Source organism: Formica exsecta, unplaced genomic scaffold (genome assembly GCF_003651465.1).
Source record: "Formica exsecta isolate Colony F162 unplaced genomic scaffold, ASM365146v1 scaffold174, whole genome shotgun sequence".
Taxonomy (NCBI): Eukaryota; Metazoa; Arthropoda; class Insecta; order Hymenoptera; family Formicidae; genus Formica; species Formica exsecta.
The window spans coordinates 461,909-475,159 of NW_021849056.1; the positions used below are offsets into that span (position 1 = coordinate 461,909).

General features: G+C 36.1%; 2 protein-coding genes across 4 annotated transcripts in view; one reads left to right on the top strand and one right to left on the bottom strand.

Annotated features, from left to right (window-relative positions):
• LOC115233380 overlaps positions 1 to 12,458 on the top strand; it is a 104,365-nt gene extending 91,907 nt beyond the window's left edge. For all 3 annotated transcript variants that reach the window (XM_029803759.1, XM_029803758.1, XM_029803760.1), the window contains 5 exons: positions 7,479 to 7,858; positions 9,506 to 9,740; positions 10,540 to 10,919; positions 11,140 to 11,427; positions 11,741 to 12,458. In XM_029803759.1, coding sequence (XP_029659619.1) covers positions 7,479 to 7,858; positions 9,506 to 9,740; positions 10,540 to 10,919; positions 11,140 to 11,427; positions 11,741 to 11,929 — 1,472 coding nt within the window. In that variant the 3' untranslated portion in view covers positions 11,930 to 12,458. The remainder of the gene's footprint in view (positions 1 to 7,478; positions 7,859 to 9,505; positions 9,741 to 10,539; positions 10,920 to 11,139; positions 11,428 to 11,740) is intronic.
• Positions 12,459 to 12,510: 52 nt separating this feature from the next.
• LOC115233384 (transcription factor GAGA) overlaps positions 12,511 to 13,251 on the bottom strand; it is a 7,547-nt gene continuing 6,806 nt past the window's right edge. Inside the window, exon 7 of the mRNA XM_029803764.1 lies at positions 12,511 to 13,145. Coding sequence (XP_029659624.1) covers positions 12,847 to 13,145 — 299 coding nt within the window. The 3' untranslated portion in view covers positions 12,511 to 12,846. The remainder of the gene's footprint in view (positions 13,146 to 13,251) is intronic.

Here is a 13,251-nt window from a genome sequence, read left to right on the forward strand (position 1 = left end):
TACAATAGAAAAATGTGAACCCGTCTAATAGAATGGAACGAGGAATTTCTCGTTCCCGGCGTTACAATTGCCATCGAAATCGAGGTCTCGCACAAACGCAAACGGATAACACAAATCGTTTCCGGGAAAGAGAAAGAAAGATAATTTACATATTATGCAATATAGAGAGGACACATGCACGATCGAACGATAACACGAACGTATCTTGTAGATGCAATTTTTGTCCAAATAAATTTCTTATCGTTCTTATACACGGAAAACATATTATAGTAAAAATTACAATATCATTTTTGTAATTACGAAACACACTAACATATATATAAAAGAGATCACGCGCGATATTTTTATTTAATAATTATAATATTAATTATATTAATTATAATATTATTTATTTAATAATTATATTTTGATGTCCACATAAATGCATAATTTACAATTTTTATAATAATAAATATTCTAATATTCAATCTCCCTTTGATAAATCAAGGTAACTGTGATTAGAAACTGTATACCGGGTGTAACTAATTTAAGATATGCTACCGCAACAAGCTTCTAATTGAATTAAATCAAATAAATGCTAGAGTATATTTGTCCTGTCGTACAATAAGGGACGTAAAATTCAGGTAGAAATAGTAGAAATTTATAGTAGAAACAAAGTAGAAATTCAACGTTTGAAAATAGTCGCGGATTTAGATATTTTTTTTCATTATTATTTTAGAAACATGAAATTTTTAAATTTATTTTTGTTTTAAATTTATCACACATAATTTCAAGGATTGATATAAAACATCCTTATTCATAATTTAACTTTTCAGATATGGAATAGATTTAGAATATTTAGATAGATGCAGAATAAACTTTTTGTTCAAAAAATTTGAATCATTTTTATAATTTAAAATATCATTATCGTTAAATTTTAATATCGTTTTATACAAAAGGCATTTGTGAAAAATTTTCAGCTATTAAAATGTAGATCTTGCGTGGTAATCACACTCGATCTCAGTCGCGGAGATGCATCCGTTACACCTGATAGCGAGGTGCAGCGACGTACGCCGCGTCGATAACGTTATCGCTGATGCGCGATCATTTTTTTTCCCTCGATCAAGGCCTGTCGACGTCATTCTGATTAATATTCGTTCGAAAATATAGCCAAAAATCCGCCTCTTTTGCCGATCGCTCGCTATCGCGTCGGCTGAACTTTGACCGTAAAAATCCCTCGGAAAAAACGAAAATCAGCATGTAGTCTCGAATACCTACGCGTACATGTCTATCGATTAGTACCCTTTTATCGATCGTACCCCTAGACCACAAGCTGACTGGTCGGAAAACAGTTCAGTTTGCAAGACAATCTGCCTCGCGATGTGATAGCGAGGTGCAGCGACGTACGCCGCGTCGATAACGTTATCGCTGATGCGCGACCATTTTTTTTACTCGATCAAGGCCTGTCGACGTCATTCTGATTAATATTCGTCCGAAAATATAGCCGAAAATCCGCCTCTTTTGCCGATCGCTCGCTATCGCGTCGGCTGAACTTTGACCGTAAAAATCCCTCGGAAAAAACGAAAATCAGCATGTAGTCTCGAATACCTACGCGTACATGTCTATCGATTAGTACCCTTTTATCGATCGTACCCCTAGACCACAAGCTGACTGGTCGGAAAACAGTTCAGTTTGCAAGACAATCTGCCTCGCGATGGCAAAGCGATGCGTTATCGGCGCGCTTCTCTTTCAAAGAGACGCGAGCTATATATTCTCTTGACAATATGACATACGACCTGTCAGCTTATCAAGATTTAATTTTTTTAGCACGGTAAATAGGTCAAAGGTAAATGAATTAAATTAAACAAATAAAAAATATATTAATGTGAATTAAAAATATGAATATATGAAAGGTATGGAGCAGCTTATTTATCGAATTTAAGATTTTCAGATATAAGTAATAAATCGTCAAGTTTTATAATATCGAAAAAATGCGCACATTGATTTCAAAATCTAATATAGCAAGATAAAATGTACTCTCTTGTTCATATAAACTTTTTTAATAAAACTTTTAGTATAAACTTTTTATTGTAAAAAGATATATCCATATCATAACTCTACCAGTTTTTCAAAATCAATTATTTTGATATAACGATGATTTGAAACGATTTCACGTATCGATTCCGAAATCAAACACCGTTACTACAAGCTCGAATTTCCGATTTTTTTCGAGGATAATAGTGAATTGTCCCTCTCAACGATTAGCGACCCTGTTGCGTTTCCCAGAAATATGATCTAGTTTTGTGTGAACAAAAGAGCGAAAGAGAGATGTTGTCGAGAAATTGTTGATCGATTAGTCGAAATCAATGAATGATAGCGAAAGAAAATCATCAATCGCTTGTTGCCTTCTTTCGAGTAGGAGAATTGTAAAATAATCAGGGAGTGCGATGATTGACTTTTCTTCGTCGACTGAATTAATATTCGGCGAATTAGAATGATGGAATATTTACATTGCGTGCTGTCCTCGTCATTAATCAGTGCAAGCAAACCGTGATGTAACGGAATATACACGCCCCGTACTTAATCGCGAGTCCCCTGCGAGCCTTGTTCGTGTTTGGCGCGAATGACAAGTGCGTTTGTGTGACGGCTAATCCGGGCAATCTAAACTAATCGGGACGTTTAATCTCTCAGATATCTTCTACACTGTTGTTTGATTAGGTACCAAGAGAACCTGAGACATCCCATATTTAAAATATTATCGGGAGAGAAAAATCTCTTAGCGTTTTTAAGGAGGGTATTTTATTAATAATTGCAGTGACTCTTTATGTTTATATAGAATTTTAAATAACAAATTATCTAAAGTAACTTATCTTTTGCAAATAAATTTCCACAAAAAATTATTCTCGTTTTTACGAAATACATTTAAGCAGAAAGCAACTATTTTTTGACATTTTTAAAATGTCTGGCGTGTTTTATATTATTAGAAATTTTCAGATTAATCGTTAAATGATTTCGAATGGGAAAAGATCGTGCCAATTCTTTCCAAAGAAATATTTTTACACAGCAATTTCGAAACTTTTTTAAAATTTCTCTTTTACAGATATTTGTCGATAATAATTCCTGCGAATTAATTCGCATGTTTTGATCGCAATTATCTGTATATACGAGCTTCTCTGCTTTTATCTATTTAGCAACATCGTGGCGACGTGCGATTATACATTGAACAGTTGATACTCGACACAGTTGAAATTATCACGACATACACACGGGTCAACGAGTTATCATGAATACAGGGCCTGTGGACACGTCATTTCATGTCAGTCGGCGGGAATCGTCGCGATCGCATGTACACTCATCGCGTAAATTGTCAAATGGCACTCAATAAATAATGATGTGTAAGATCGATAAAAAGCGCGATATTTCGGGATAACGTGTAGGGCGAAAACACGTGGTCAAGCTTAAATCAACGTTTCTAAAGAAACCGAAGAGCGATCATATGGTTTTGATTAAGGCCTGCAGTGTATGTGCGAGCTGAATAACTCTTACATAATCATATTTATTTTTAACTCTGTAAGAAATCGATAGCTGATGAAAAGTTGAACTAAAAGTTGAATTAAAATTAATTAGAATTAATTTAAACTAAACTTTTTTTTTATATAAAAAATAAAAAATAAAGTTCAAAATAAATTTTTTTTATATATCATAGTATATTATACACAGTTCAAAAAAGAAGGGTGAGTCTTTAAATTTATGCTCATTTAATCTGGACTCTGTTTATACAACCAGATCTTCTTACTCATTTGGCTTAGAAATGTAAGCGCTTTTCGTGTAATTCGTTGAAAATACGTCACTCATTCTTTTTCACTGCGTTTGCGTGAGTTTTAGCCGAAGAGAATTATTTCAGCGAGCATCACGCGCTGATTTTCAAAATGCACACGCAACATTTTTCTCTACGAGCGCGATAAAAAGGGGAGGATTTTTTTTCACGAGGATTTGTATTGAATCGCAGTTGTGCGCTATTGAAGTTTTTGTCGATCGGATTTTGCGATTGACGTGTGATTTCGCCGCGGATAAAATCGAAATGTAGAGATGAAGAGGGGTTCACGAACAATTACACGCCCGATCTTTGAAACACGAGGGAAAAGAGAGAAAGAGGGGAAAAAAAAGGACCGCAGAAACCGCAACGAAACTCGTGTATCGACGCAGCCGGTATATAGGTGCAACGCGGAGCGGGAAATGACAGATTATTAAATTAGTCACCATGACGACCCGGTGGTCAAGGAAATGGACGACCACATGGATCATCGGACAGTCGAAGTCCGACGTACTGACGGCACATAGAACGGTCAATCGGCACAAGGCGGTTCTGACCTTCCGATCACGACGCGATCAGCAGCAGAATATGACACGCGATCCTCGAGTGCGGTTCGAAAAACACGCTCTTGTCCCGGGAGATGTAATCGCGTGCGCCGACCAGATTGTGTATACATTTGCGTGCGATCTGATGAAAATTTCGTGATTTTTTTTTTTTCGTCGAGCACAGAAATTCGCGGCTCGATTTGTCCATTGACCAACCAGTCGCGATCGTTTAGTGATTTGTTGACAAATGTGGATCATTACGAGGATATCAGATATTATACTCGTCGAATAATTTTGTCAGAGATCGATCCTATCAGTAATTATCACGGATGGATGGAGTTAATAAAGAGAACGATATCGAGATGAGCATTTATCTCATAATGATTACTTTGTATATTTTTTTATACATTTCTTGTTATATTAAAATGAAAAAATTTGTGAGAAATATACAAGAAACTAAGTAGCTTTAAATAGCTAATAAACTTTGGCAAAAGAAACGGATTTTGTAATCGATAAAATATAGCTAAATAAATGTTTTGCGAATAAAATGAAATTATTAATATATTATATTTAGATAAAAATTAATAAGTAAATGATTTCGAATGGGAAAAGATCGTGCCAATTCTTTCCAAAGAAATATTTTTACACAGCAATTTCGAAACTTTTTTAAAATTTCTCTTTTACAGATATTTGTCGATAATAATTCCTGCGAATTAATTCGCATGTTTTGATCGCAATTATCTGTATATACGAGCTTCTCTGCTTTTATCTATTTAGCAACATCGTGGCGACGTGCGATTATACATTGAACAGTTGATACTCGACACAGTTGAAATTATCACGACATACACACGGGTCAACGAGTTATCATGAATACAGGGCCTGTGGACACGTCATTTCATGTCAGTCGGCGGGAATCGTCGCGATCGCATGTACACTCATCGCGTAAATTGTCAAATGGCACTCAATAAATAATGATGTGTAAGATCGATAAAAAGCGCGATATTTCGGGATAACGTGTAGGGCGAAAACACGTGGTCAAGCTTAAATCAACGTTTCTAAAGAAACCGAAGAGCGATCATATGGTTTTGATTAAGGCCTGCAGTGTATGTGCGAGCTGAATAACTCTTACATAATCATATTTATTTTTAACTCTGTAAGAAATCGATAGCTGATGAAAAGTTGAACTAAAAGTTGAATTAAAATTAATTAGAATTAATTTAAACTAAACTTTTTTTTTATATAAAAAATAAAAAATAAAGTTCAAAATAAATTTTTTTTATATATCATAGTATATTATACACAGTTCAAAAAAGAAGGGTGAGTCTTTAAATTTATGCTCATTTAATCTGGACTCTGTTTATACAACCAGATCTTCTTACTCATTTGGCTTAGAAATGTAAGCGCTTTTCGTGTAATTCGTTGAAAATACGTCACTCATTCTTTTTCACTGCGTTTGCGTGAGTTTTAGCCGAAGAGAATTATTTCAGCGAGCATTACGCGCTGATTTTCAAAATGCACACGCAACATTTTTCTCTACGAGCGCGATAAAAAGGGGAGGATTTTTTTTCACGAGGATTTGTATTGAATCGCAGTTGTGCGCTATTGAAGTTTTTGTCGATCGGATTTTGCGATTGACGTGTGATTTCGCCGCGGATAAAATCGAAATGTAGAGATGAAGAGGGGTTCACGAACAATTACACGCCCGATCTTTGAAACACGAGGGAAAAGAGAGAAAGAGGGGAAAAAAAAGGACCGCAGAAACCGCAACGAAACTCGTGTATCGACGCAGCCGGTATATAGGTGCAACGCGGAGCGGGAAATGACAGATTATTAAATTAGTCACCATGACGACCCGGTGGTCAAGGAAATGGACGACCACATGGATCATCGGACAGTCGAAGTCCGACGTACTGACGGCACATAGAACGATCAATCGGCACAAGGCGGTTCTGACCTTCCGATCACGACGCGATCAGCAGCAGAATATGACACGCGATCCTCGAGTGCGGTTCGAAAAACACGCTCTTGTCCCGGGAGATGTAATCGCGTGCGCCGACCAGATTGTGTATACATTTGCGTGCGATCTGATGAAAATTCGTGATTTTTTTTTTTTCGTCGAGCACAGAAATTCGCGGCTCGATTTGTCCATTGACCAACCAGTCGCGATCGTTTAGTGATTTGTTGACAAATGTGGATCATTACGAGGATATCAGATATTATACTCGTCGAATAATTTTGTCAGAGATCGATCCTATCAGTAATTATCACGGATGGATGGAGTTAATAAAGAGAACGATATCGAGATGAGCATTTATCTCATAATGATTACTTTGTATATTTTTTTATACATTTCTTGTTATATTAAAATGAAAAAATTTGTGAGAAATATACAAGAAACTAAGTAGCTTTAAATAGCTAATAAACTTTGGCAAAAGAAACGGATTTTGTAATCGATAAAATATAGCTAAATAAATGTTTTGCGAATAAAATGAAATTATTAATATATTATATTTAGATAAAAATTAATAAGTAAAAGAAACAATTTTCAAATAATATCTCTTATTTTTCATTATTCTTGTAAAGGCAAAATTATACTAATTATACTAATTACTATTAATTACTCTATTAAATTAAATTAAATACATAAGTTAGTTACTGAATTTCGGAATTTCGCAAAATTGCATTACACGCGAAATTTCAGACGGGCGGAAATTTCATATATTGTTTGTTCAGCGTAACATATTCAATATTAAGTGTATACTTAACATAGTGATGTTGAAGGATAAGCAAAGATAATTGAAATGCTTGTGTGACTTTCGAACTGTAAAGAGACGTACACTTCTCGCTGGTTTCCACGATTTACTTAAATGATTTAATATTTGATGCATTAACACTTCACTTCGACTTTATAGCGACCCTCCATTCATATAACATTTCGTATTTATCATCGAAGAATCGAAAGACGGGCAAGATTTTTTATTGACAAATCGAGGCGAATACAATTTATTCTGACAAATCTCGGAATTTTCTACAGAATTCATCGTGCGCGAATCGAAATACGAGCGTGCGTCAGGTGTTTGCGGGAATTACGCGAAACTCGATTTCATCCGCACGTCAATCGGTCGTTCCTCTTGCAGACGGAGTTTTCGACGTGATAAAATCTGTACGCGCTCCACGTCGATTAGAAAACGTCGAGGATCACCGAGCGATGTTTTATCTGGACGGAAGAGGAAACGCAGCCGCCGCAAAATACGACTCGTCGTCGTCCAACGAGGAGGAGAATTTTGGCTGGTGGCTGAACGATCGGGAAATCGCGGCATTGCAACATGGCAAGGATCATCGATCATCCGGATCGATGACGTCTTGCTGCGTCGATTCGGCGGACAGCCGCAGCTTCGCGCAGGATGTATCAGGACAGGAGCAGGAGAGCGGGATCTCCCCGGAGAAAATCGAGCTCAGCTCGTTCACACGGGACGATCTGGATGTCGATTCGATTGAAAAAGACGCCAAGGAAGCGGTAAGCGAGGATCATATTTATTTATTTATTTATTTATTTGTTTATTTATTTATTTATATATTATTATAATTATAAATTATTTAAATAAAATAAAATAAAATAAAATAATATAATATAGAAATCTGTGAATATTTTAAATATTTAAATCTACACGTAATATATGCGCAAAGACATGATTGCTGTTATATTCTCGTATTTGCAATTGTACTATCATTATTGTTAAATGCCAGATGTGTGTGCATGTAAAATACTAGCTCATATTAATTTTGCACTTCTCCAGATTCTTTTCTAACGGGGATTTAGTTTATTTATAGTACTCATACAATCTCTGTGTATACGTGATTACACTTCTATAATTTTCTCTATCCAGCAAATATGTTTTTTTATCATTTTTACGTCTTTTTTCATCTTTTATTTTGTCCGTCAATGTATTACGCTTTTGCGGAATTGCGTCCAATCCAATTATCGGACCGCAAGACTATTCAGTTAATTAGAACTAAGTAAATAAGTATGTAGTGATCGATATTATTTGCAAACGATATACTATACCATTCATTATTTAATCAAAGACTAATTGTTTTATCACAAATTAATTTATATATTTATATGCAATATACAGGAATATCTTTATATATTTTGTTTTTTATATATCTAAGTATAAAATTTTTCTTATTTACGTTTGGACCAATCGTGAAATATTTCATATAACATATATAAAAAATCTTAAGGCCTAACACCACTTTGAACCATGAAAAAAGGCCTATTTTTGAGTATTTTTTTTTTTAAGGAAACGGTAACAGCAATTAAAAATCTGTAAAAAGGTATTTATTCTACATATTTAAAAAAACATAAAATGAATTTTTATTTATATTTTTCGAATAAAAAGACGTCGTTATGGCGGATCTTCGGAGACGATTTTTTGACGAGGGTCAAATCGACGTGCAAAATTTCTCCGTCACAGTTGGACCTAGAACAAAAAACCAGAAATTTTTATTTTCTATATGATATTTACTAAAGAAATATGTAGAGGTTTTACGAAATATCAATTTTTATGAAAATGGTGAACGTTTGAAAAAAAAGTGTCATTTTTCACCTAAAAATTTGCTATAAAAATAGCCTTAAAACAGTTTTTGTTATTTTGCAAAACCCTTCTTTAGATAATTGATTTACAAAGATCCTCTCAAAATTTCAAGTCAATCGGATAAAAATTGTGGAAGTTATGCTGCACGCCAATTTCAAAAAAGTCATTTCGAGAAAAACGCGTTTAAAGTTTTACATAGTGATATTTCGTATATAAAATTGCAAAATTGCAAAATTACCTTTAATCTGCAATTCCTGCAGCATACAGTTGTCCTTCCAAGTCCATGTCACCTTCTACCACTAACATCCATATGCACCAATAGAAATCGTTTGTTCCCTTTTCAAAGAGTCCTTTCTTACCTGATGAATCCCCTACTCCGAACCGCTCGGAGCCTGCCTGCGGCGCCGATTGTAAGCGACTGGACAGTCATAAAAAATTCGAATTTCGCATTCCAACCAAGTGCACCTTATTTTTATGACTATAAACTGTTATCTAAGCCAAAAAAGAATTTCTTGAAATCCGGATGATAGATGCAAGATTAATAGAATAATTTTGCCGACATGCAGAATAGTTGGTCCATGGTTGAAGACGACAATCAGGACAACATGAGGGAGGAATTCAAAGCCATTTGCTACACTCCGGAAAGACTGATCCGATCTCAAGAATACCGAATACTCGTACCGTCTCCTCGTCGTTTTATCTTCTCACAAGCGAGACTTAAGCCGGAGAACGAGAGTAGAGAACGAAAGTCTCGCCGTTGCCGAAAACAGTTGGACTGTCTCATCGATTCCAAGCAAATCGGTACGTGTAGAATGTAACAAAATTCTCTCCTCTTTTTCTCATTCTATTTTTGTTCGAATCGTACGAAGGAAGTGCCGATAGAAACACGCTTGTCCCTTGAACTGGTGCTCCGAGCGAAGCCGGCACCTGACCTAAATAAAGTTATGCGGTTTACCAATGCGCGGAATCGAGTTGCTTGACGTATCAGATTTACTTCATTTCCAACGTCCCCGCGGTAGCTTTGTACGCCTGCGAAAGATGCCGAGTAGCGTGAGACTGCAAAACTCTGCTGCTGGCATTGTTGCGCTCGAGCTTCGATCTTAAGGTGAGACTCGATTGAGTCTGTCAGAGCAGTAGCTGAAGAAAGTTAATGGAAGTAGCTCTCCGAGACTTGAGCGATGATGCGAATTCGAGCTCGATCGACATTTTCCCCGTCAGACGAACAAAATTATTAGGGCATAACTTAAATATAGCGATAAATTATTATTTTTAATATCTCGAATAATACATTATGTATAATAAAATATACTTATATTAAGACTAAAGTCTCTGCGAAAGTGTCAAAACAAAATTAAAAAACTTTGAAACATTCACGAAAAAATAATAAAAATCAAGAGAGAAACGTTAATTAGAATCAGTTCCTTGTAAACTTATCTACAGTGTAATTAGGTTTCTAGACTTGCAAAGAGATCAATACTTTATTACTCCTGATATTGCCTTAAATTCTTATTTTCTTTTATCTAGTGTTCTTTATTAGAGCTTAGTAAATACAATCAGGGAGAAATATATACGTAAAATATACACAAAATCACGGACGCAGGTGCAACGCAGCTAAGGACGCTTCTGAACTTACCAGTCACGGATGCAAGGATACACGCGATTTCCTCGTCTACTTTCGAATGCGAGCCACGGATTAAGGGCGATTTTAACGCATCGATAAGATCGGGTGATGATCATCCAGCTGATCGAGACCGCAATGTGCGAAGTACGGGAACGATCAGCAGCAGCAGGTCAAGCTATGACAGATTGAATTCCATCGGGGACAACAAGGGTTCGATCAGCCGGCCACTCTCCCTCGAAGACACTTCCGGTATACAGAGCACCGATTGGAGCTTGCAGAGCGATTCGCGAAGCACTCCGATGTGTCTCTGCGACGAGCTGGCGATCGCGTCGAGAGATTGTATCGGCAGTTTTGGAAATGTAATGCTCTTTCGCGTTATATTAAAGCTCCGAATTGTAATAAAATTGAAAGTCATTGATTCTTCGACGGGCAAAAGATCAATTTTTCAATATAACTTATGGATTATTAAAATAATGTAAAAGAGGAATTTTGAAAACTATCTCTTCGAATCTTCCGATTGGAATAGGTTGATTTGCCTAAATTGTCACACAGATTAAGACGAAATAAATTAAACCGCAGGATCGAAATATCGCCATCAACGAAGTAACATCTATCCTTGAGAATCTTCAAAGCGATCCCGAAGAAGCAAGGATTCTGCTAGAGGAAGAGAATTCTTTCTGCGATGGCACATCCTCTCACGATCGGTTAACCAGATTGGCTCTGGCCATAGAAACGGACGCTGAAGTACCGCCAACAGTTTCCGATTCGAATAATTGGATACGCCATCTTCGCGATAAAATAGAACGGCTGCAGCTTGGCAATAAAGAGATACACAGAAATATATACAGTTTATGTACAAACTTTCAAGTAAGTATCTCGCGCTTTCATCGACATGAAATTATTAGCAAGAATTGAATAGTCTTAGACTTTTAATGAATACCAATTCATAGTCAGCGAAATTTTTTGAAGAGTTATTCAACAGAGATTGCAATTTTTCAAATATATATTTTTATAATTAAAATTCTACGCAAGACTATTTCCACTTGAATTTACTTGAATACAGAAGAAAAATTTATTTTATTTATATCTCGAGATTTCTCTAATTCTATGATTGACTAAAACCTAATAGCTTATACATATAACTATAGTCTTTACATATCTGCGAATTTTACATTGACAGTCCGACGAAAAAAAAGCGGTTGATTTGTCGAGTGATACAAGGAAGCTGGTAGAAGATATTCATGAGCTGCGATATTTCGATGATCTGTTGATGCTCCTAGAAGGAGAACTCGAAAGGATCTCCAGTAGAAATTGGCCATTTGTTCTAGGACATAGTGAGCCTCGCGAAGAAATGAATCTAATCATCTGATTATGATCTCAAAGACCGCTGTGGATCTCGAGAATCGTGATTACGATTTCAAAGATCATTATGAATGCTCGAGGTAAAAAGACTTTTTTCGTCAAGAGAATGCAAATGATAGATTCTTATGGCTTTTTTTCTTCGATTTTCCCGAGTTTGAGATTCATAAAAGAAAAGCTCCTTTTTTCGGCTCGGTGACTTAAGTAACCGATGGAAGAGTCTAATGATCCAAAATAATTAAAATACGTAAGTAATCATTTAGACTAAAGTATGATTAGCACAAAAGATCGAATTGTAAGAATTTCCAGTTCTGTTCTAAAGCGAATGAGATTATCTTCTTTTCTGGCAGAAGCCAATTTCGTGATATTTTATTGAAGGCAACATGAATCTCGTATAAATAATTATCAAGCTTGATACTGCAATTTGACATATACTACAAATGAATCTCATTTTACATATTTAAAATTCGTTTTCATAAAATTTCAATAAAACGTCGAAATCTGAAACCAAATCCTTATATATTCACATATCGCTAATCTAAAAAAAAAAAGAGAAACAGAATACATTTTGTTATTAAATGATTTATTATTAATAGATTGTGTATATATTTTAATCCACATACACATAGCACCGAGTAAAAAATTTCTAATACAACATATTATTGCTACGTTCATCGTTACACATTCATCACATTAATTTTATCACTATATCACCGCGACCGGCGGCATTTTCAATATACGCGCGTCCACGACAGCTACACATCGTCCTTAAATATCCATGCCCTTATAAGCTAATTCGTAAAGTACTCTACTTCGTAAATGCTATCTAGTGCTCTGCTCTAATTCTGTCACTTTTCGATTCGTTTATAACACAAAGCGACACGCTTCTCCTGTGGAGCGATCGCAAGATCGGGAACCGTCGCCAAGTTAGGTGACATCGGTACGCTGCATGTGCCTAGCGTGCTGTCGGGAGGAATCGTGGTAAGCGATTCCCGCACGTAACATCTCGCCGTGTCGAAACACGTCGTGAGACGCGGAGAAGGGCGGCAAGGTAGGCAACGACGGTAGCAGGCAGCTTAACATGCTGGCACCGCCGTCCGAAGAATAGATCCCGTTGGTCGGTGGCACCATGGACGCGTTGCACGTGGCAGGAGTGGATCCTGGCAGCGGATGTCCGTTTTGATCGTTGGAACCTAACAAGCTCGAACTCGGACCTATCAAGTTTCCTATGGACATTGAAAAGATCTAGTTTTGCTGATGTTGTACAAGGTAACGGGTTCTTGATATGTGTATTTATATTTTCATTATAATAGATACGTGTATATATATATA